At 43.9% G+C, this 24,595-nt stretch overlaps 1 protein-coding gene across 3 annotated transcripts in view; it reads right to left on the bottom strand.

Annotated features, from left to right (window-relative positions):
• The window catches only part of DUSP22 (dual specificity phosphatase 22), a 43,605-nt gene extending 19,336 nt beyond the window's left edge, over nt 1-24,269 (bottom strand). The window contains exons 1-3 of one of the 3 annotated variants that reach the window (XM_039698466.1): nt 23,772-24,269; nt 17,345-17,378; nt 9,649-9,731 (exon numbers count right to left, since the gene is read on the bottom strand). In XM_039698466.1, the coding sequence (XP_039554400.1) occupies nt 9,649-9,731; nt 17,345-17,378; nt 23,772-24,254 (600 nt within the window). In that variant the 5' untranslated portion in view covers nt 24,255-24,269. Of the gene's footprint in view, nt 1-9,648; nt 9,732-17,344; nt 17,379-20,464; nt 20,587-23,350; nt 23,673-23,771 lie in introns of those variants that run through there. The other 2 variants (XM_039698469.1, XM_039698468.1) reach the window with 2 other exon arrangements.
• Between the last annotated feature and the right edge of the window lie 326 nt (nt 24,270-24,595).

The raw sequence follows: 24,595 nt of genomic DNA on the forward strand, positions 1-24,595 counted from the left end.
ACAAAGCTTCCTCAAGCCAAACCAACGAGAGTTTATAAAGGGTTTAGTCCAGTAATGCACCAAACTGAACCTGCTAAACTGAAAACCGTTCAACCGTTTGTTTGTCCTTTCAGTTACTTTCTGTAGCAATCACCATTAGTGCTGATTTTATTAATGACTCACAGAAAATGCATTTGTGTTTCAGCCAAGGATAACCACTAATTGACTTGAGTGAACAACACACTCAGGTTTGGCTTTGAAAAATATTATAAACAAAATTGCAATTACATGAACAATATGAACAGCAGCAAATGGGATGCTTCTGCAATAGAATTCATACACTGCATTCTTGCTCTCAGGAATAATACAATGTCAGAGTGTTTTACAATGCTGGTTGCACAGTTTTCTTAGGAAGTAGTCTCAGTGACACTTCTGAAAAGCTCCTTAAGGCTGGAATGCGCCAATCACAAATAGAAAGTGTCCTCTTAAAACCCTCCTTCCCCATCTCTTCTCTCTAAAATTAAGAGGCAAATGTTGAAAATGTAAGGATTTTGTTTTAATTGCACAGAGATGTGGTTATTATTTCTAATTCTAACCCTGAATTCTCGTTCTAACCTGTCTCACGAAAGACTGCAGAGTGGGAGAAAATACTAATGACATTGCATTCAATTGTGGTTTTTCTCCTTCAGGACACACAACAGTATTTACAGGACTTCAGCTGAGAGGAAGGACTTTGTTAGTCTGCCTTGACTACGTGATTTATTCAAGCTCCCAGGCATGTCAGGGCATATCTGAGCACTACCAATCACACTTATCCCTGAACCCTCAAGGGGGTCCCTGAGTGCTAAAATAAAACAATATATCTCGACTGCCTCTTTCTTTAAGGGAATGCTGGAACATGATCACTACACCTCTGGAATAAGCTCACTGTACCTTTTACAAGGGCACATAGTGACAGGACAAAGGGCAATGGGTGCAATCTGAGAGACACAAAGTTTAGATTAGATACTAGAAATAAATTCTTTACTGTGAGGGTGATGAGAAATTAGAGCAGGTTACCCAGAGAAGTTGTGGATTCACCATCCCTAGAAATGTTTAAGGCCAGATTGGATGGTCTAGTGGAAAGTGTTCCTGCCCATCCATAGCAGGGGGGTTGGAACTAGATGATCTTTAAGGTCCCTTTCAACCCAAACCATTCTATGATTCTGTGATTAGATTCTATGATTCTGTGGGTTCGCACATCACGTCCTCTGCAGAGGCAGGTCAGAGCACTAACACCATAACCAAGCAATCAGAAACATCAGACATCTACTGGTCTCAACATCCCTCATGCAAACAGTTCACCATTGAAAGTTCCAAGCAGTCCTCATCCTCTCCTCCCTGCCACCTGCCATGACAGGAACATGCTTCCCTCGACACAGCTCACGTGTGATGAGCAAGTCAAACTGTGAACTAATTTAGTGCCTCACCAGAGCAGCCTCTGCCAGGGGTACCCCATCATGAAGGCCTGGCCTGGAACACTTTAAAAGCTGCTTTGTCTGTTGGTGGCTTCTTAGTGGGCTACTGGGGTAATATTTGAAAAATTAGTGAGAGCTCCCAACTTCAAGCAGAATCAATGTCCCAGACAGGGCATTACTTCAAACTAGAATCATCTGGTGCTGCTACACCTGAAAGAAAAATGGTAGCTGTTTTGCTCAGCATGGTCTTCTGAAACACCTCATGAGGGGAAACCCTTACCATGAAAAGACAGTGAAACATCACAGAAGAAAGTTAAGATTTTTTGTTAGAAGAAGTGCTTGTACACTTTCTCTTGAAGTTAACACAATGGCTGAAAACCAACAGCTTCTAACACTGGTGATATATGAGTTTAGCTCCACAGATAGAAATGCAACAGTGCAACTTGACTAAATTATTAGTTGCAGAGCTGGTCTTTATACAACAACCATGACCTTTCTATATGATAGTAGCACCTCTAATTTTGAAGGCTGTCTTGCCATCTCCTTTAACAGTTCCTGTAAGTGTCTGGGCTGGATCTCAATGACAACAGAGCCCGCACATGCTGCCTAGTGATACTCAGCAGGGCCTTCAATTGTCATGCCATCAAGATGCAGTTTTCATATATGAAAGGCCTTTTACAGTTCAAGACTTCTGCATGCTATCCAATATTGCAATACAGTTTTAACAGATTATATGTTTTCACTTCCTGAGCAGCATCTCTCCAGAATAAACCCAAGTCGATGTTTTGTGTTCAGTTTAAATAAAAAAAAAAAAATACAGCTGATTGGTTTCCCAGTATTTCCCTTTTTAGTTAGTTAATGTTAAGCAGTGATATGCCTTTGAGTCCATTCTCTGAATCAAATCACTAAAGCAACTTTCAGCACTTCCAAAGTTATCAGCTGGGAAAACTGGGGGCATAACATAGTAATTTTTTTTTGGGGTAATTCCTATTATACATACACATAAAAATATTAACTCAATCTAGAAAGTGCAGCCATGAGAGAAAGATGTTTCCCCAAACTTGTAATAGAAGGAAAGAATTAGAAAACTTAAAGGATAAGGCCAAAGTTATCACATTAAGTGCTAACAGCAGATATTATAGGTTTCTATAGTCAGAACCTAAATAGCTGCAAAAATGCAATCCACAAACTTTGCTAACCAGATTACTTGCATTGTGCCAGAGCTGTCAGTTCAGTTCTTCTAAAATATCTGACTTTGCTTTCTCAAAAAAAAGCATGTATAGTCTAAAGATCATGGGTAAACATGCAAGATTATCAAGCTCAGCTAAAACTGCATTAAGACTTACACCATACAGCCAGGCTTGAAAAATATGAAGCAAGATTCCATATCTTAATGCAAGCTGGTATGAATCTATTATCTATACCAGGTCTTCAGGCTATGACCATTTGATCTTATAAACATTTCTCAGGTTTTGATAGGTGTTCAGTCATTTAGCTCCTCACTTTCTTCCAAAGGTCTGAATTTAGCAGCCAGTTGTACACTTTATTTTTCATTCATAATCTTTATCCAGCACTTCCTCTTGTGATTTCCCCAGTTGCATGCTTCTCACCCTTAATACCATATATAAGAGGCATATCACAGCATTCGGCAGTGATTAATCTGGTGCAGAGAAGTTATACATCTTCTCCACAGCATCCTTATTTTTCCACAATTTCTATTCCTCACACTTACTGATTCTGTTCCAGTTACAGCATCTTTTCATTGCCTGTACTCTATTAATGCATTTGACTGTTTACTCAGGGAGTATGAAAGACTTTTCTAAAAGATCATCACAGAGCTTTTTAACTGCTGTTCCCTTTCAGTTCCCCTTCAGACTAAATCTATGAAACCCTATTTCTATTAGGCTAAAAATTTTAGAATTTGAAAGGAAAAATGTATCTAAAATTCTTTGTAAGAAAACCTGTCTGAGAAGTTCTTTATTTCCAAAGACACAGTTCATTTAAATTGTGCTGGCTGCATAAGCTGATAGACTGAACAAAAGAGATTATAAAATCATAGATTGTTCCAAGTTGGAAGAGACCAATCAGGATCATTCAGTTCACCTCCCAGCCCTCCAAAGGACACCCCAAGAGTTACACCATGTTCCCTGTGAATGTTGCCCAAACACTTATTGAACTCTGACAAGTCTGGTACTGTGCCCACTTCCCTGGGGATCCTGTTCCAGTGCTCAACTACCCTCTGGTTGAAAAACTTTTTCCTGAAAACCAACCTAAACCTACCCTGGCTCAGCTTCATGCTGTTTCCTTAAGTCCTGGTCATGAGAGTGAAGAGATCAGTACCTGCACCTCTACTTCCCCTTGTGAGGATCCTGAAGGCCACATGAGGTCTCAGGGCCTTGCGTCTCCCCTTCTCCAGGCTGAACAGAACAAGTGACCTCAGCTATTCCTCATAAGGCTTTCCCTCAAAGCCCTTCACCATCCTCATGGCCCTGCTTTGGACACTCTCCAACAGCTCAATGCCTGTTTTATATTGTGGTGCTGAAAACCACACACATTAGTTCAGTCAGCAACCAGCTTTTCTCTGCGTTCCACATCCCTCCACCCACCCACCATATCAACATTTATTTAGGTAGCCAAATTCAGGAAAAGAGGGGAAAACCACTGGTCTGGAGACACCACGTACCAGATTAAGACGATATTGTTAAGGGCATCAGAACATAAAGGAAAAATAGATAACTGTCCTCTCAGGGTGCCCTGGCTAACTCTGCAGAATTAGGGGGAAAAAATCAACATGCTGAAAATAAAAACCTAACAAATATTCTGAAGCCACAGAAAACAAAGAAAGAAAACTGACATGCATACAGAGGCAGCACACATGCAAAAAGCTGCTCTTAATGCAGTTCTTCATTGACTGAGTGAACAACTGAGAACTTCTGTGGCAAGGGACAGTACGGGCATGCCCACATGAACTCTTGTTGATTTAAAATCTACATTACTGTGATCATTATGATATCTACCAGATGACTGCAGCATCAAAGCTTCCTGTGACACAGCAGGACTAAATCTGGCAATGATAACGCTAAATCAATTAATGCCAAAGGACCCCACAATCACAGGCAACTGGTAATGGGATTCATATATTTATTAAATCAAACCTCTGGTGCAGGTCAAGAGCAGCAGCAAAATTACTGGTAACTGACAAATGTGTGGTGGACTGTAAGAGAGAAGCTGCTGGTTTCAGTCCATCTCCTGACTGATGGACAGGTGCCTGCAATGCTCACAACAGTCACCACAACTGGCACCTCAAAGTGTCTCAGACAGACTGAGGACTGTGAAATGCTCTCGCTCTGAACTGCAAAACTTAACGACCACTATAACCTAGCCTTACCTGAATCAACTTCCACACAAAAATGGAGCATATGAGAAAACCCACCTCTACCTCTGGAAATATAGTCCAGCAATTACTAACCCGCACGCTCAAAGTCCTGCTTACTTCCAGTCTGAATCTGTGACACGTCATTTGCCAGCCACAATGACAGGCAGTCCTGATGTGGACTTTCCACATAGGGACCCACATAATACCTATCCATCCCTGCCTCTCTTTGGGGATGACACCTCTCTGGGACAGGGACTGAGCACCTGTTTGACAAGAACAACTCAGTACTCCCCCCTCTCCCAGGACTCACGCTGTCCTCCTTCCTGCTTTGCAAACAGCAACCACTGCCCAATGCAGCATAGGAAGCATTCTTCCTTCTACCAGCATTTAAACCTGCAGCCATGGGGAGGAATGGGGAGAGAATGAATAAGGATGCTGGTAAGTTCAGCTGCTTGGACATGACTGTCCACCACAGCCTACACTTTCCAGAATGAGATGAAGCTGTTTTCAAGTTGCTGCACAATCCACATCAACACCCACATCAACAGTCTATTTAGTTTGGGCCTACATTCATCTCCATATAAACCCCAGAAGAGGGTTAAACACCTGGAAAATCCAGAGACAAAACCTCAACGGACCTGCAACCATATTCTTCTGTTAAGATTAACAAGATTTACCTTTGTATACCTTAATTTGAGCAACTAGAACAAAAATTTTTGTCATCTGTAAATGTGCTGAGGTTGCACTCAATCCCTCTATCTATGTCATTGATGAAGACATTAAACAGCAGTGGTTCCAATACAGACCCCTGAAGGGCACCACTCACCACTGGACATTGAGCTATTGACCCTCTGGATGTGACCATAAAACCAATTCCTCACCCAGACAGTCCAGCCATCACATTCATCTCTCCAGTTTAGAGAAGAATGTTGCAGAGTACCATGTTAAAGGCCTTACAGAAGTGCAGACACAAGACGACCTGTTGGATGGATCCTACAGGTCACTGCCAGACATATTATTATCTAAAGCACACTTGGAGACATGCTTCCCCATCTTTAAATGTCTCATATTCTGAATGGAAATTTTTAAACCTAAACTAATGGAGAAATAGAATAGAAAAAGCAGGTGGCAAGAAATCTAATTATTCTCCTCTGTTCATGGCTCTTATGTGGATTTATAAAACATCTGTGAGTGTCCCATGGGCAGCCATCCAAAGTGCTCTGGAGGAGACAACTTGATTCACCAAGGCTGCTGCCCCTGTGCATCTGAGGGAGCACACATGGTGCTGCTGGACACTGCTCTCATTCATTTCATCTGAAATAACAAACCTGGTCCCATATGGCATGCACACCCTTCCTCTTGGACATGCTACCTGCTTACCCACAGGGATTTCCATGAGACAGATATTTGTATCACAGGAGCTATAAACATGCATCTTTAAAATACAAAACTCTCACCAAATTGGTTAAGATCCTGTATAATAATGGTGCACTTTGTTGGAACAATAGCCTTAGAATGCTCTCTGAATATATTTCAAAGTTAGTTTTATTAGAGGAAAAACTTATTTGAAGCAGTTTATACAAAAAGAACTAAAGGGCAATATGGCAAGATAGTTCAGGCCAAATTTTGGCAAATTTTTCCAGTGTAAATCACTTGAAGTCTTACAAAAAATTCTCTGTCTTGCATTTAATGCAAGCTAGCCATGCCTAAAGGTGTAAGAAGTCTTAGAATCTGACTAATTTTATACCTACTTTTTCCTGTTATTCCAGCTTGAAAGCACTCATGACTTTCTAAACTTTGATTATGAGCCACCATGAATCAGACATCCATAAGGGTTTGTAAATGGTGATTGAGATAATGTCCAAAACCGAATTTCTATAAGATAACTTTTTTTAAGTATATCTCAGTAGGCACATGTAACCTAAACCAATATAATACTTTGTTGTGAAACTCATCAATCATTTTCTAACAGCTTACTAACTTACAAGGAACTGAAGCAACCTATACCCAAAACCTAAGTCACACAGTAAAGCATACTTTTTAAAAGGTACTGTAAGCATTTCAAACAACTAGATAAAAACAGCCTGTAACACCTCGGAGAGGGACAATGCCTTGAGTTACTACAGTAGAAAAAACAGTTTTACAGCCTGTAGCAAGTTGGTGTTCACCACAAAGACTGATGTTTGTTTCCATATCTTTGGTATTGCATTCTTGACTATGAATGACAAAGAGAGATTGGGCATTTTCATTCTCTACCCACAAGACCAGCTGTGTATAGAATCAGTACTTCTGATACACGACTTTAAGTGCTCTATTCAGAGGTATTATTGCATCAAAACAGTGATGAAACTTCAAAATCTGACAAGCAAGACGTGGTTAATTTGTGACTTCTGAGAGCTAAAGTATGCATGCATATTCTTTGTTCCATACACAGGCAGAAAAGCCCAAATTATCTTTGATAACATGCTATTAAAACAGTACTGGCTTTTCATTGTCTAAAAACACTTACCTTCCTTAGAGTGCACAGAAAGCTTTGTCTAATTAATTATTTGTAGAATTTCCTACAGGTTCCTACATCTCCTACAGGACTAGGGAATACTGGAGATAAAATATTCTTAAAGACAAAGGCAACTACTGCAGAAGCAAAGGCAGCTTTTTACAGGTGATCAGCATTCACATAAATGCATACAAATGAAACAGGGAATCTCAGGGGAAAGATATTCCCTTATCACTGCAATCATGTGTTTAGAAGTCTGAATAATATCAGATGATTTCTAAACACAAAAGTAATCACTTTCTATTGAGTGAAATTTGGGGAGAAAGGTGATGAGGGATACACATAGGGAAAACATTCCTATTAGATTTCAGTGGACATGAGAACAATCCCCAAGCACAATGTGGACACAGAAGCTGTAAACAAACCCCCCCAAAACCTGGCATGGATGTAAATAGCAAAGCAAGTAACCAAACCTAACAGAAGTTTTCAAGGCTCTTGCCCCTAAACAGAAGCACTCAGTTGCAAACAATCACCACAGTAAGACTATGACTGATAAAGTAACCAAAATTAGCTCAGCTCCCAAACAAATGGAATTTGAAATCCTTACACCACTTTAGGAACTGGGGAGGAGTTTTAAAGGAACTATAGTGTATGCAGAGAAAATCGAAGGCACAGTTGGAAGCAGGGCTGATGAAAGCAAGTCCATCCTCAACCAGTCATGTTGTTCACATGTTCGTTCATGTGCCACTGTTACTTTTGAAACACTGCTGTGAACCAGATTGGGAAAAGATCTGGGTAAACATAATCCTTCATGTCTTTAGTGGTGGTAACTAGAAGAAGAAATGGTGACCTGGTTATATTTAAATCACAAAAGCTCCCACTTCTGTTTACCATGGAGCCTCACAAACAGATGCACCACCACAAGCAAGGAGGTGGTGTGTGGGCTGCCAAAACTACCACCACCACCACCAGAAGCACTGGCCTGAGGCTGCAGCTGATCTGTACCATAATCAGTCTTCCTAGTTTTCTAATCATGATAAAATAAAAGAAAATTCCACTCATTTTAAAGACCAGCACTCTAGAGGCAACATGACATCTCCTTCACTCAGCAAAAATGTTTATCTCTTCAACTAAGAGCACTCTTGAAATTCAGTCTGTTTCAGACTTCACAACACAAGTCAAATGGACAGTGTAACAAAGTCAACAGCTAAAGCACATTTTATTTTATGAAGTACCTTTATAAATCTGCTTCAGCACATTTATAAATTCAAGGTAAACCCAGAGTTCCCCATTACCATTAATTATTATTGGGGTTGATTGTGACTACTGGGAACACCTCTTGTTTGGCTTACCTATTGACTTGCCTGGGAGAAGTAGAAATTCTGTAGTTTAAGGACTGAAATCACTGGAGACATTTGCATGAAGTAAAAGAAAAGCAGACATTCCCAGAGGTATATATGAGGTAGAAATTCTGTAGTTTAAGGACTGAAATCACTGGAGACATTTGCATGAAGTAAAAGAAAAGCAGACATTCCCAGAGGTATATGAGGGCTAACACCAACAACTGCCTTACCCATGATTTTGCCACATTTCATGAGAAGTAGAACACAGGGAAGGAATGAACAAATTATAGAGGATAATAGTTCCTGACATAAATCAAATAGCCAGATTTTAAGATGTGGCAAAGCCCAGGCAGACTCCCCTCCAAAGTAAGCTGGTGTAAAGAAGAAATCATAACATTCCAACAAAGGAGACCTGCATCCTGTTCCCAGCTCCTTCCCTACTCAAGACAACACAGTAAATACAGGTCTTCAGATGAGTTTCCCTTCAGTAAAATGGGAAGTAATAATAATACTTTATGTAAAGTTTTGGAGACTACAGATGCCCTGCTATTTTAGATCTATTATGTGAGGATCACTGGTTCCTCCCACACTCCAAGACTAAATAAGGCAATTTCACATAGAAAAGGACTGCAAACCCATCTGCCATAAAGACTCAAGGAAGGGGCCCAAGTACACAGAAGAGTTAGTACTGGGGAAGGAAAGTTGTTTATGTGATGCTCAAACTCCACACAGAAGGAAACTTACCTTTACTATTAAATTATTAACATAATCCCATTATTGTGTTATACAGATTGACAGCATAGTTCTCTTCCCTTGTCAGTAACATTTCTTGTTGTTATAAAACAGCAACAATAAAACCTTTGGCTGGATCTCAAAACTACAGCTTTCAAGAAAATCAGTCTTAAAACATAATTGCACAGAACAAAAAATTAACCCCAAGACGACTGTGACAGTCAACTGCAAAGGAAGGATTTACTGTGGATTTACAACTCTTACCTCAAGCATAGGGCGGGCACTGTCATGGATTGAAAGAATGTGCGTAATGTTATTCTTACTCAATTGCTCTACATCTCGGGCATCTGCGATAGAAGGAAAAAAGGAAGATAATTTTTTTAATCTCTTGAAATAGCATTTCCATTGTACATGTTGAAAAGTTACTTATTGTTGATACATTTCCTTTTGAAGCTGCATGAAGTCAGGCAAAACCTCAAATGCAGCTGTTCTAGAACACCATCATCAGAGTGGGTAACGGGAAGACACACTTCTAACTCCAAAACAAATGATATACTATATAAAGACCAAGCTTAAGTGACTCAGGAATGTGTTCTCAAGTCAGAAGTTTCATGTATTTTGCATCTGAAATGTAAGTCTGTGCATGCCTATGTGCAGGTGATGGCCATCTGAACACGCACTCAGAGCTGTACAAGAAATATCTGACCTCCTCTCTACCCACAAATCCCCCTTCAGGGAATACATTTTCACTTGGGAAACAGACCCTGTGATATCCAGGTCTGAGAAGGGAAGCCAACCATATCACTTGAATTGAGGTCCCTGCAGACAATCCAAGACGATAACAAGATTCTTACTTTCTGTGAACCAGTAGAGAAAAATGTGCATTTAGGCAATACAAATGATAATTTTAAGTTTAAAGAGAGACAGGTGATAAAGATATTGAATGTATGAAAAAGCAAAATGCTACAGCAAGGGAGTGTAGTTGTGAAAAGGTGGTTCCTAGACCTGTAACCAAGGGGTTTCAGACATTCAAAACTGGAAAGAGAACTGAGGTGACTGAAAATTTGATGCTAGATACAGCAACACCATAGGCTTGATTCTATGAGAAAAAAGGGTAAAATAGACAATCTGTCATCAGTGAGCAACTTTCCCCATACTAAACTATCAGCTTGTCAAAAAACGACCTGGAAGAACCACCAATACAGGTAAAAGTGAGCTTGTGCCCATCTACTTTTGACCTTTTTGCTTGAGAATGGCACAGCACACCATGGTAAGTACAGCAGTGGTTTTGTGATGGGAACACCTGCCTTCGAAACCTGCCCATACAATCTTTTCACATTAGCCTGGTTGCACACAAAAAGAGAGCACTGACCACAAAGGTTTCGAACCGGCTCTCTCTAGGTACAAAAATAATAGCATCACCTGTGTGTTCTTTATGTACACGCAAGAGTTCAATTAGCATCTCTTGGGTCGTCTTATCCACCTACTATTAAGTTTCAATGCCTTTTCTACATCACAAAAACGAGCTGGACATTTAATTATACTGCCCCATAGACAAGATCCAAGTGAGCACAGTAACAAGCAATGCAATTTAAACCTAATCCAATTATGAAAGCTTCTCTACAGCTAATAAAATTAAGAAAAGAGTCAAAACTGCAAGGATTTTATTCACTACTGTTCAAGCCTGCCTGATCAACACAGATGCCTAATCCTTCAGGAGAGAATTAACACAAATTCTGTCTGATGCAGAATTAAAGCCTAGCTTCACAGAACAAATAAAATTTCCTAAAAATATCAAAGAAAACATTTCAAAGAAGAAATGCTAATGCTTTCCAGGCAATGTCCTCTAATCCACCTGACCTTCAGATTTTTTTAACAGTTTGTAGGACAGTCTCAATTCCTTAGGGAACGCCCAAGCAGGCAAGGATTTGGAAGCCCAGAAACCTAAGTGCCCCTAAAAATCACTGTTTTCTGTCTTACAAAGACTAAGGGCAGACTTCAGAGCCTGCTGGTTGGAACTCATGGTGTTGCCTAGCACAATGAGACCCCAATCTCTAATTATCAGTGTGACCAACATGGTAAGAAATGTCTTGCCATACAAAGCACACTGCTTTAAAAAAAGATATAATCCAAATTAAATGCTGACTGCTTTGAACCAGTTTGAAAGGCCTAATGGACATAGTACAACTCAAAAAGAGTGAAATACCTTAGTTCTTTACTTAACAGAGACTCGGGCTAAAGGAATTTCAGCAAATCAAAACTATACACTGAGATTTCAGGTATTCCTAGAAACAAGCTGGAAATGGCATCCCAGACCTACATTACAGGGTAGCCAGCAAGTCCTTAATATATTTGGGAAATAAGCATTCAGTTCACTAAAGCAGAGGAGAAAAAGCTTCCCAGCTACTATCTGGATCTAAACTTCAAACAGTTTACAAAGGGGAAATTCCCCTGCTTCCCCAGCACCTGCCTTAAGTCTCTACAGATACTATAGATAAGGCTATTTAAACAGCAGTACAAATAAGATATCCTGTCCTCACAGTCTCATACCATAAATAACATTTAAAAAAATAAAAATTAGAAGTTATGTAAAGAACCACCAAAAACCAAAAGAACCACCACCACCACAGCAATTCTAACTTCTTGCTGTAGCACAATGTTGTACAAGCACATCCAAGCTCACATTTTGAAATTACAGTATGAAACATCCCATTTTCAAATGTTATTGATTAAACCTACCTATCACAGACCCCTCCTGTGCATCCTCTAAAGGGTGCCTCAAATGCAGTATTATTCTTCAACAACAGCTTACCTAACATTCTGTTTCATATACCAAAATGCTTCTCAGCTAATGCAGATGTGGACTTTTGAGCAAAGCCTTTGGGAAATTCTCTCTTCACACAAAATGACACAATTCACACTGGAGAAGTCTTCCTCTCTCCCTCCTACATTTAGCTTTTTTTCCCTCAGTTTCATACCATGACTCCAAGCTTCATCTCTACTCATGCAAAGAGCTTATATACAAAAGGAATGCCAAAGTCATCAAAATGGGACCGGGGCCTCAGACTTTGTCTCCCTGCAGCTCTGGGAAGCCTTACTGGATGGGGAGCAAACCAACTAGTGCAGTGTGCTTCCATCCCCGTCAGCAAAAGAGAAACACAGCTCCAACCACTGCAGATAAGGCACATCAATGATGACTGAACAACTCCAATACTACAGTGGTGAAGTCTCAAATGTACCTACAACCATCCTCTCTTACTTCAGTATTTTAGTGCCTCCACAGAAATGCAAGGTGGGGTGTAAGGACTTCCTCTCCGAAAAGGCAAGTCAGCCCAGCATGCACAACAATATTAAGTCTCAACCTGCAGATGCACAGAAACAATTTCATCATCATCAGATTTTTTTGTTTTTATTATAGAAAGAAATTTTTGTCTACACTTTCTCTTCTGCTTTGGAGAGAGCTAGATAGAGAGACAGCCACCCAAAGAAGAACATCCTGTGTGGTGGTTCAGAGCACTAAGAGCTATTACTGAGAGCGGTTTTCCATGCGGAGAGCTTTGTTCCTGAATCCAGTTATGTGCAGTTACAGACACAAACACACAAACTGTGTACATGAACAAAAACTCCACCTCTTCTGTCTCCACTTCATATTTTGTTCTAAAATATATTTTATCTCATCCTCTCAGAAGGTGCTTTGCAGGGAACAAGAAAGGTGGGGAAAAGAGGTCAGTACTCTGTTTAATGGAGTACCAAGCCCTTCCTTCAAAAGGTGAAGCTGAAAAACGAAATGGTATCTCCATCCTGTCCTGTTTTCAGTACCTGATATAAAGTCTTAGGAAACAGAACTTAAAAAAAAAAAAACTAAGCAGATGAGAATAGGAATTAATTGACTTTAGAAACACAGCAGAACTACTTGGTGGGCATTGCCTTTTTATACACTTAGTAAGGGGAAGGGCAGAAACTTCCCCAAGACTCTCCAGACCATCCACAGCAACACTGGACTCTTTGGGGAAATTAAACCTCATATTGTGGCTTTCCCCTTCAAATTAAAAAGCCCCCAAATATTCCATGGAAAAAACCTTGAATGATTACAAACAAGGAAGAAAACAAGCTCTTTAATATTCAAGGTAGAAGCACTCTTGAGTCTCTGGTTTCTGCTAGTGCCACACCTTTTGGTTTGGAAGCAAACTGAGCATCCATTAAGAATCTCTCATTTTTCCATTTGTGCAGAGAACCAGGCTGTCCTGTCAATCCCTTAAGGACAAAGCAACCATTTTTGTTGGGAGCACAGGTGATATTCAAGGGCCATCAGGTTTCCAGTGCAGTAGACAAGTGGACATGCAGTCCCACAATAAATTCCTAGTCTTTTGAGAGGACTGCATTTCATCTGTAAGGTACAAACAACAAAACAATCTTTTCTAAAATCAGAGGCAGAAAGAAGGGTTAACTTCCTCTTTCTTTTCCCTCATTTTTCCCTCTTAGCCCCCTCCTCTCCCATTTGCAAAGAAATAACTACTCCTTTACTTTCACAGAAAAATCCCAAGCGCTGTTTCCTTCTGGGCTCTCAGACCAGACTCAGTCTTGTATTTTATATGGACATCTATGGTTCTTCTTGAATTTTTCTGCCCTCTAGCTGTGCAATCTCAAATATAACCTCTCAGGAGCATACCACACTTTTCATGTGCTACTGATGAGCTGAATCATGCTTATAGAGCCTGTAAGATAAAAAGCACTTGAACACATGCCAAGATCTGTGCTTATTCAGGAAAGGTTTTCAGAGACATACTCAAGTTCTGTCGACTTAGGGGGATTTCAGGAGATACTTCAGTGCTTTCCATAATCAGCACTACATGTAACTTTCTACCCTCAAGACCCTTAAGGTGATTATTAAAGCCTCTCTCATGTCTATGTGCTTAGAGGTTTGTGCAACACCAAATGAAGCAGAAGCAGCAAGCTCAGCTCCACAGCTTATCTCCATTTCTGCCACAGGTTCATTTCACAAGCTGTTTCTGGGCCTCTGTTTATCTCCCAGTCAAATGCAGAATTTGCACTGCTCTGTCATAGAAGACTGTATTTAAGTTTACTAGGATGAAAAGCAGAAATACAGCTGAATGGTGAATAGTAATTCCCCAATCAGAGCAATTCCTGAATTCCTTCTCCAGACAATAATCCTCCAGAATTAGTGTTTAACATCACAAACATCCTACTCTCACCCAGCAGAAAGGCACCCATCTGGAAGAACTGTGCCTTTTCCCAGCCTGCCAGTGTTCCCAGAGGTCTCCCACGCAGCAGCGAGACAAGAGTGTGAGTAGGATGGTACTTTGATTTAGCTCTGGAAACTGTGCATGCCCAGGCATCCTGAGGAGCCACTGGGGAAAAACTATCCTCCAGAGGGCAGATCAGAGCGATTTACAGACATTCCCCTGACTCAGCCTCAGGAGAAGCTCCCTCCTCTCCACCCCAGCTCAGGCACTCAGTGCCTCGAATTCTCAGCCCTGTTTCTAGGCAAGATGCACAACACCAGGGATTCAGTGTTTCCTCCTCTTACTGACAAGATGCAACTTTATTCACTTTCAAGCTATCAGCTTTAATCTGAAGAATGGGAGACTGGTCAAAAATGCATTACAGGAAATAATTTTGTAAACCCCTGCCTTTATGAGTAGCTAGTCATTTCGGCTACCCAAATCAGGATACTCTGACCAATCCCAACTGCACATACTGCTGAGTATTTCTCAGTCAGTGATCCCCTTCCTGGCAGTCTTAACGCTCACTAGTCACTTTTTAAAAAAGTCTCATAAATCAGAACACGCCCCAAGAACATCAGGATCAAACTCCTCCAGAAAAATACACTGGTAATTAACCAACAACCTGTTCCTAAATGGGATGACTTCACCACACAGAGAGCTTGCTGCAACTGCTCCTAAGCAGTGAGGCAAGGGGATGTTGAAGGACAAGGAATGCAGAAAAGGGTAACAATTGTAAAAGCAAGCTCTTGTATCAATGAAGTACTTTAACACCCATATTTTCCTCACCGGGTATGGTAGCTTATCTGAGATTATAACAGGTACTTGTGAGGGTAGAATGTAATGATTAAATGCAATATGAGCAAAGGTCATAGCAGTAAATAAACTGACATTTTTGTGGTTTTAATTAGTTTAAAAAACAGACACCATGAAACAAACACTGGGGTTAAAGTCAACTCGTCTTTCCTCTCTTTTACGGAGGTAAGCAGAAGCATTACACCCTCTGTCTCTTTTTCAGCGAGGTTCCCAGAAACACTTCCACGCACAGCACCTCCACCTGCACGCCTCTGCTCTCCGCGCGGGCATGACCTGCCCTGCCATTCCAGGGCCGCTCCCAAGGCACACGGGGACAGAGAGGCCACAGGCCTGGCGTGGGCAGAGATGCTGACTCACTCTGCAACCCTGGCCAAGTCCCCAGCTCTGAAAACAGAGCTGCACCAGCAAACAGATGTTCCTGCTGAGTTTCACTCCCCTGGGCAAGGGCTCACCAGCAGGATGGCCATGGTGAGAGGGACAGATTGGAAGCCACGTTACCAGGGGCCATCCTGCCCACCCCACCTGAAACCCGAAGGACTCCACTATCCAACATCTTCCCAATTCCACCCCTTGCCTAACTTACTTCAGGAAGAGAAAAGAAAACAAAAAGAGGAAGCAATAAGGCTGTGACCAAGTTTTAATTTTGTCATCAGACCATCCAAAGGTGGTCCATCCAAAGGGCTTTCAAAACTACCCTCTTGACCTTATTTTCTTTTTTTCCCTATATTTTTTCTTTTTTCTCCTTTCATTATCAGCATGAAATCACCTCTATCCTCTCATTTTCCTTACCATGGCACAATTAATTCCCTCACACAGTAGCCATTGTACTTGTGTTTATGGTGTGGCAAAAGGCAGCTTTTAACCTCACAGGTACCTCCAGGCTGCCTTCCAAAGTTATCAGCTCCACATCCCAAGGGGCAGCAAGCACTGGATCCACAGTATGGGTCAGCAGAACCAGAAGCAGGTAAATCAGGCAAAAACCACTGAACTCACAGGTTTTGGGATGGGGAGGCATGGGGGAAGGGTGGGCATGAGGCAGAGAGAAGGTGCAGCAGCATCTAAATCCAGTGTAGACGTTGCCAGCCTTAACAGACTGGGTGTGGTATCAGACAGCCCAGGAAGGACAGGATATCTATTGCAGGAGCCCCTGTAAGCCCTGCTTTGCTGTTTTACCCAAGCATAGGAAATATGGGGTCTACATCTATCAAAACAACTGTACATGCACAACTGGTTTACTTCTGAGTAGGGAGAGTCAGCCAGAACTGCTGCTAAGAGAGTGTTTTGAGAACAGGCAATTTATTTGGATGTCTGCATAAGGTTTCCTGTGATTTCTAAATGTGTCTGTTTTTCTGTGCACAAAAAAATAAACCTCATGCATGAAGGAAAAAAAACTCCATAGAAACTTACATCTGCAACAGAGACAGTGTGAGTATCAGTGGTCAGGCTGCAACCAGCAGACATATCAGTCTCACAAGCGGTGACAACAGAACTCTTTAGCAGTTGTTATAAATAACCAAAATAATGAAAGCAACGAGCAGGAGGTATAGTAAGCCTTTACTTATAAGGAGGACTTGCAATAAGCCTCACAAAGAATCTGCCTGGCTCACAGGCTTGCTTGCCAAGCACGGGACTCGTTTAAGGCAGGCCAATGTTTAGGAATTCCAGCTGAAGCATGCTCCAAGGAGATGGTATTCATTTTACTTTTCTCAAAGTACTTGCAGCACAGCATACAGATGAGAGAGCAAACGAGTTCTTCTTGAAGTGCTACCAGGTGAATCCAGACATGAAGCAAGATGGGGTTAAAAAGCTACAGAGATGCCAGAGAATTTTGAGTGCCTGCAAAATAACACCTTAAGATCCCTGCTAAGTAATCCTTGAGATAGTAATAAAACTAATCTTACCTTTAAAGTTGCCAATGAACAAGCCAGGGAGAATCTGTGAGAAAGAAATATAGTATCAAATATAGATATCTTGTGGTAAGACAATTTGACAAAGTTCAATTTGCATACAGGATGGAACATACTACTTTAGCAGACTATTGTGAAATGCAATCTAAAACATGCTGACAACTTTTTCAGCCTTCTAAAACCAGATAGCTCTAGGCATGCTGAGCTTTGACAGCATTCCTGGGCAGATGGGGGTTGTTAATAGTGGGGATCTTCCACTTAATGGAGGCTCTCCAAGGACAGCAAATGTAGTTTACAAATTACGAAGCAGCCACACAACACAGCCCTCCCCTGCCCCCCGCAGCAGGGTAACAGCTACCCTCATGGAACTAATGATGAAACTTCACACAGCAAAGGTGATTTGCCTAAAGTTGCTAAGGAAGCTGGACAAAACCCTGCAAAATGACATCCTTCGAGGCTTTTGAAGTGCAAAGCCATGCAAGTCAGGGCTGCAGCACTGTGCAGCTCTTAGAGGAAATCACTGCAAACAGCGACTTGTGTGTTCACATAGAAAGGGAACTGCTGAAAGTCTGTGAAATGCATGTTTCTCTCCCGGATCCACCCATTCACCCCACACTCCCAGATGCCCGCACAGGTGTCAGTTACAGGATGTTCTTTAACTTCACTCCAGTCTCTTTCCATAACAAGTACCAGGTACCGGGTATTTGGGGAGTTCCAAGGTCTGCCCAAGGACCAGCATGTGCTTGAGGGCACATGCATGCACAGACACAGAGGCAGGTGACACTGTAGTGCTACCCTCTCCTACCCTCCCATAACCCTCCCAAACTTGGGAACAGCAGTACAGACAGCAAAAACCTGCCAGGCACACCGAACTGCTGGCCAAGATTTTTGTTCTCTGTCACCTGAAGTCTCTGACCCACACCCACATCCTCTGAGGAGATCAGAACTGTGATGGTGAAACTATACAATCCATTTTTCTTCAGTCTGTGCATAGCATACTACCAGTACAGATATATCTGCACTAATTTCCTATAGCCTTAGCAACACCCCGGTGTCACCACAACAGCAGCAACAGCCTCTCAGACACAGCTATTTAAAGGGAAAACTCCACCCTTTAGCTCAATCCAGCAGCACGAAGTCCCAAAAGTCATGAAGGACTTTTCATCAGGGATCATTGCCACAGACTCGGTTTCACTGCAGCCTTCCTGCTGAAAGGCGACCCAGCACACCATGCACAGGTTAGCAGGGCCAGCAGAAGAGGCTGTAAAACAGCTTCTGACCTGCCCTAACTTCATGGCTTTCATCTGCTCAAAGCATCATGTTCGCTGTTATTTATCGAGCCTTGCAGGAAACAGAAAGGCTGCAGCACCTCTCCCACTCCTTGCAGCTTTGGTTTGTGCAAACATTCCTCCCTTTAGGCTTTGCTGGCTGATCACTCTCTGCCTGCTGTGTCACACCAGCTCTAAACACAGGGCTCAGTTCTTCCCCCGATACAAAAAGACAGCTTCTCCAGGACCCTTGCTGTACCTTGTTGCTTGCAGACCCTTGCTTGAAAATTAAGGGGTGATTGACAGCACTGGTTCATCAAGAAAACAGTTCTTCAGTCTCATACAAACAGGCACCTGTACATTTTGCAAAGATAAGCTCAGACAGCTTTTTCCCTTTTCCTTCCCTCTTCATTTGTACAAATTCAACATTCTTACAAAGACAGCAAAAATGCCCAGGGCAGTTTCCAATGCCAGGGTATCATGTAGGGCAAAGAACCTTTACAACATCCTGCTACCCCCTTCCATGTGCACAAGACTCATGGTTTCAAGGGAAAATTCAGTATTTCAAGCACTCTTGATGACACTGCTAGAAGTGCAGCTCTAATGCTGCATCCCAGGCTAGGAAAAAAGAAGCCTGTAGCTGTTCCAGATAGGACAGTACTCAAGAGTTACTGCCAAAGAGGCTAAATTCTGCAAACAAAATCATGTTCTAAAGCAGAAGGGACTCAAGTTATGAATGGATTTCACTAATGAAATCACCCCAGTGAGCTCCCACAACTTCAGTATAAAAAATTTTTAAAATATTTAAAAGCTTTCTGGTATTTTAAAATAGCTGTCTGGTATTTCCTATCTGCAGCACAAATCTTCCATCACACCACTACTGCTGTAGACTATAGCATTTCAGACTCCAGGACACTATTTCTGCATTAAATTTGCATTCTCAGGAGAGAATAAAAGCCTCATTTCAATTCACAGTCATTAAGCTTTGACATTAGAAATTAAAGATAGTGAGAAACACTGGGGGGTTGCAAAAATGAGGTTTCTTGTTGGCAAAGGAGGAAAAATCCAGAAGTCTGCATTTGTGCATCAGGAAGCAATGCTGTACAATAGACAGGTAATTAGGACACCGTGCAACCAAGGACAGATGTTATCCCTGTTGTACCAGTCATTCTAGAAGCAAGAAACATTACTATGGGTGAAAGCTACCTGAAAAGAAGTGAATCTTCATGTCATGCTGACTAATACTTCAGCACTCAGCTATGGCTGGGAACTTTCAGCTGTGTCATCTCACACTGCCTTCAGTAACTGCAGCTCCGGGCTGTGCAAAATGAAGGCTGATGGCAGCTAGGGGCGTGTGAGAGAGAAGGGGTGGGAGTCAGAAGAGTAGAAAAATAAAGTGGTTGTTGTTGTGAACTTCTCAACCACTGCTATATGAATAAAAACAGTAGCCTCTTTATATGATCCGAAACATTGAGAAAATGACCACAGACCAAGTAACCGATGTAGAAGAATGCACAGCCAAGGGACAAGGACACCAACGTCTGTCCTAGTTTGTACCTGACATGAGAGCAGCTCATGTTCTCCACCTTGCACAAAGGCCAAGCCCTGGAACAGACAGCAATTGCTACTGCTTCTGTCAGTCCCCTCTGACAATACACCTCTCTGGAAAATGGCTTGAAGGACTACTTTGCTGCTGTTTCCTATATCAACAAATGCTTATAATAAAGCATCTAACTCCTTGCCTAACACTGCTTTTGGTTGTGTCAGTACTGATGGGCACTCCAGAGAAGTCCATGGGGCTTTCTCAGAGATGTTCAGGCACTGCAAAAGGAGAAGACAAGCCTACCTTTGTCCAGTAGTACACGAGAGTGGCACACATCAGGGAGGGGAATTTGCTGCTGACATGAACTGGCACAGCTTCTCTGACTTCCGTAAAATTAGCTACCTCAGCTATAACTAGCCACACTGCTTTAAATTTCTTATTAATCCACTCCTACAACAGGGCTTATCTGCCATTTTTGTAGAGATAATACTCGAATCTTCTGAAGAGTTTACATGAATAACTGTCAGTTAACTTTAACAGCACTAAACAACAACCAAACCCCAGGAAGAGCTCTTCACCAAGATCCTGTTCACAGATAGTCAAATCTTGTCACCATCTCAGCCGCTAGACTTCAGCTCCTGGAAAACATCTTTCTACATTTCAACCACAGACTTCAACTTGAACTTTGAATACAAGTCAAAGTTAGACATTAACCATGAACACAAATCAGACTGCTGAGACAATTTCCTAAGTCAGAGCCCATTACTCATTCTATAATATATACATCTTAAAAATACAAGAAAAAAAATTAAGTACTGAAAATTAATACTAGCCAGGTCAATGCACATTCACAAGCTGATTCTCCTTCTCTGAACAGAATAAAAAAGGTATGTATGAACAAATGCTTTCCGTTTAATTTGGGAAATATCAGAAGGCTTGGATGGGCTTTAGAGAAAAAAAAAAAAAAAAGCTAGGCCAGGCTAATTTTACAGAGAAAATTAGCAAAGAAAGACAAACCTCACCTAAAAACAATGCCAGGCCTCCAGCCCTTATCACTCTAATGGCCACACAGTCATGTGCAATTACTATTTGCTATTAAATACATCAGTATAATGGGACAGAAAAATAAAGAGGGGACCATGCCATTGAGAAAGGATCAGCATCCAGAGGGTGCAGCAGTCCCTGGAGCTCTTTCTTACCACACCCATTCCAGGCCATCATTAATCCTCTTCCCTTGGCATCTGTACAAAGGGACTCCTTAAATGAAATAATCCATCATCAAATAAGCCCATTCTTTATTCCTACTATCCGTATACAGCTCTACCACAAGAAAGACACTTCAGCTGGAAATGAAGGCAATTTGTATTGACTGACTACACTGAGACAAGCAAATACCACCTCCATCTGCACTGATGGCTCCATGCTTCTCCTTGCCCCTCCTGCTTCACTGACTCACAAGATCAGGAGGAAGAGATGATCCAGGGACACAGTCAGAAGGTGGCAAGTTCCAGACCAATATGTGGGACCCCTACAAATACAAACCCTGATGGCCAGTACGCAACATGACTGTAGTCTCCTTAAAAGAGCCAGCCCTTCCAAAAACTGCTGAACAGCTCAACCTCTTGGATACAGCTATAAAAAAGGGGAGAAAAATCCCAGAAGTGTTATGTTTGTCCTGAAAGCACCAGGCGGTACATGTCAGGGCAACATTTAAGAGAATTAAAATGACCAAACTGGCCAGTCACAGATTGCCAATTCCTACCCACACAGTACCACAGTAAAATGTAATGCAGCTTCGAAGGGATGAGAGTTCTCCTTTTAGTTTTCCTTTTTTTTCTCCCCAGACTGCAACTTAAGCATCCCATATTGCATCCCTCTAAATGTTCTGATAATTTCAAGCATTCCAAGAAAAATACTACAAATACACCAGAAGCCTAAAAGGAGTTTTTCTACCTGTATTTCTTCCTAACTGGCCATTTCGAGAAGGCTATTATCAGTGAATGGCTAATATCGCAACATTATTCCCAGAGTTTGAAAGCAAAAACTGAGAAAAGGACCAAGGGAGGTTCTATCTCCTACGCACTAACTCGATTCCTCAGCAGCCAGATCTTTTCCCTGCCGAAGGTTTCTATTTCAGTGTCTCTACCCATAGGATGGAAAGGCTTCCCCTTCCAGTGGCACACTAAGCACTCTGGATGTTCATCAATCTGCCTTCCAGGGGCAAGGATGTCAGACTGGGACAAAATGTGAGGAGCTATTTCTAGCTGTTCTCCTCTGCTTTGTCAGAGGCCATGCACACAGCAAAGCTACTCCCAAAGCACTCAAAGCAGGATGTAAGACAGAGGAGATGACTCAACCTCTGTTCCTCATAGTAAGCTATATATAAAAGGCTAGTTACCACCACACTTTCAAACCTGGGTTTTAAACAGAGGCGGAGATACTGAGAAAAATCACAGTGGCCCCTAGGTAACCACCATGACATGCCAGGGGAACCGGTGCGTACAATAAGCCCCCTACTGCCAAAAGGCCAACACCCTTTGCAAAGCAAATCCATCTTCCTTCCTCTTCCTCACTGCGATCTCCACTGGGGCCGAGCGCTTTCCTGTCCCACCGGCACCGGGCGGGCCCAGCCCCTCAGCGACAGCCCGTGTCCAGCGGCTCCGCGCCCCGGGAGCGCAGCGAGCTCTGCCCGAGTGACTCGATTCAGCGCCGGGCTCGCTGACAGCCCCGCGCCCGGCTCTGCCCCTCGGCAGCCCCCGGGGCTGGGGACACGGGGAGGGCACTGAAGCCCGGGGGCTGGGGGCACGGCGGCTCTCGCCGACCGCCGGGACCTCGCTTCGCCCGGGAAGGGGAAGCGCAGGCACATCTCCGAAACCAGGGCCCCCCTCTCGCCCGCCCGCCCGCGCTGCGGCCGGGGAGGAGAGGGCGGCGCGCCCCGAGGGAGCGGCCGCGATCTCCGTCCCTCCGCCCTCGCCCCGAGGCGGGGGACCCCCAAACCCGACGGGAAAAGCCCTCTTGCCCTGGCCTTTGTTCCCGGAGCGGGTGCCCGCGGCGCAGGGGCGAGACAAAGGCGGGGGCGCCGCGGCAGCCTGCTCGCCGGCCCCGGGCGGGGAGGGACAGCCACCCCCGGTCCGCGGCGTGGCCCGCGCACATGCACTCGCCCACGGCGACAACGACGAGCGGGGTTACCTTGTTCATCCCATTCCCCATGGCTTAAGCGACCCGCACGCCAGCACCGCGGGAGAAGCCGTCGGCCGCTGCTGCCAGCGGCGGGTCGGCGTTCATGGGATAGTGCTTGCCGAGGGGGGACTGGGGACGGGCTAATTGCTAATTGAGGGCGGCCGCTGCTCGCCGCCGTCGGACAGGGCGAGGCGCATCCCTCTCGCCCTGGCCGCGGCCGTCGCCCTGCTGGATGCCGGGCGGCTGGGGGCGGGTTTCCGCTCGGCCGCCCCCGGGAGCGGCGAGAGCCGCGGGGCCGCGCTGCCAGGAACCACCTCCCGCCGCCGCCGCCGCCCCGCGCCTTGTAGTCCGCGCCGCCGCCTGGCGCCGCCGCGGCCTGCCCCAAAGAACTACGCGTCCCAGCGACCCCCGCGCCGCAGACCTGCCCCACCTGCCGCGGCCGGCGGCGGCCGGCGGGCGTTCCGGGGACGATGAATAAGCGCCGGCCGAGGGGCGGTGGCGGGCCGGCTTTGGCTCTTGTGGGTCGCTCCTCGGCATGGACCGCCCGCCGCCAGTGCGCCCAAGGAGGGCAGGGCTGCGGCATGCGGTGGGGGAGCGGGCAGGTGCTGCCCGCCCGCCTCTGCCATGCCGAACCCGTTTGGTTTGGGCTGTGAAAGGATTCTGGCGGGAGGCACCAGGCCCTGGGCACCGGGGGCTGCTGCCGCAGCTGCCCCTCCCCGCCCGGCCCGCTCCGCTGTGCCGCCGCCTCCCGTGCAGCGGAGCCTGTCGGGGCACCTGCGCTGGCTCCTGCCCTGTCATCCCAGCCGCGCCGCGGGCAAGCTGGGATCGCAGGTAGACAAAGGACATTCGTGTCCTTAAACAGATGGACACACAGCAGAGAGTAAATGATCTGAAGCAAACATTGCAAGATCATAGTGACTGAGATGGGAAGACACCTCTGGAGGCTGCCTGGTCCAACCATTTTCCTCAAGCAGGGAAAGATGCTTTTTGCTGAGCCGTGGCAGGCGTGGCTTCAAAGCCGTGCTCACTACTTCCACCCTCATGCTTTGCTCCTTAATGCACAGTTAAGCGTGATGACAGAGTCATATCCCTCTGCCCATGGGGATGTGATTTTTCAAGGTGTGGTGGTGGGGATCTGGGGGTTAGTGAAGGAAATTTTATCCCAAGAGTTAATTTGATAGGGGATAAGCAGGGTTCAAATATGCAGGGACAGAATACTACTGCATAAGGTCTCTCCCAATAACCGGTGCAGCA

Source organism: Passer montanus, unplaced genomic scaffold (genome assembly GCF_014805655.1).
Source record: "Passer montanus isolate IOZ18808 unplaced genomic scaffold, ASM1480565v1 scaffold126, whole genome shotgun sequence".
Lineage (NCBI taxonomy): Eukaryota > Metazoa > Chordata > Aves > Passeriformes > Passeridae > Passer > Passer montanus.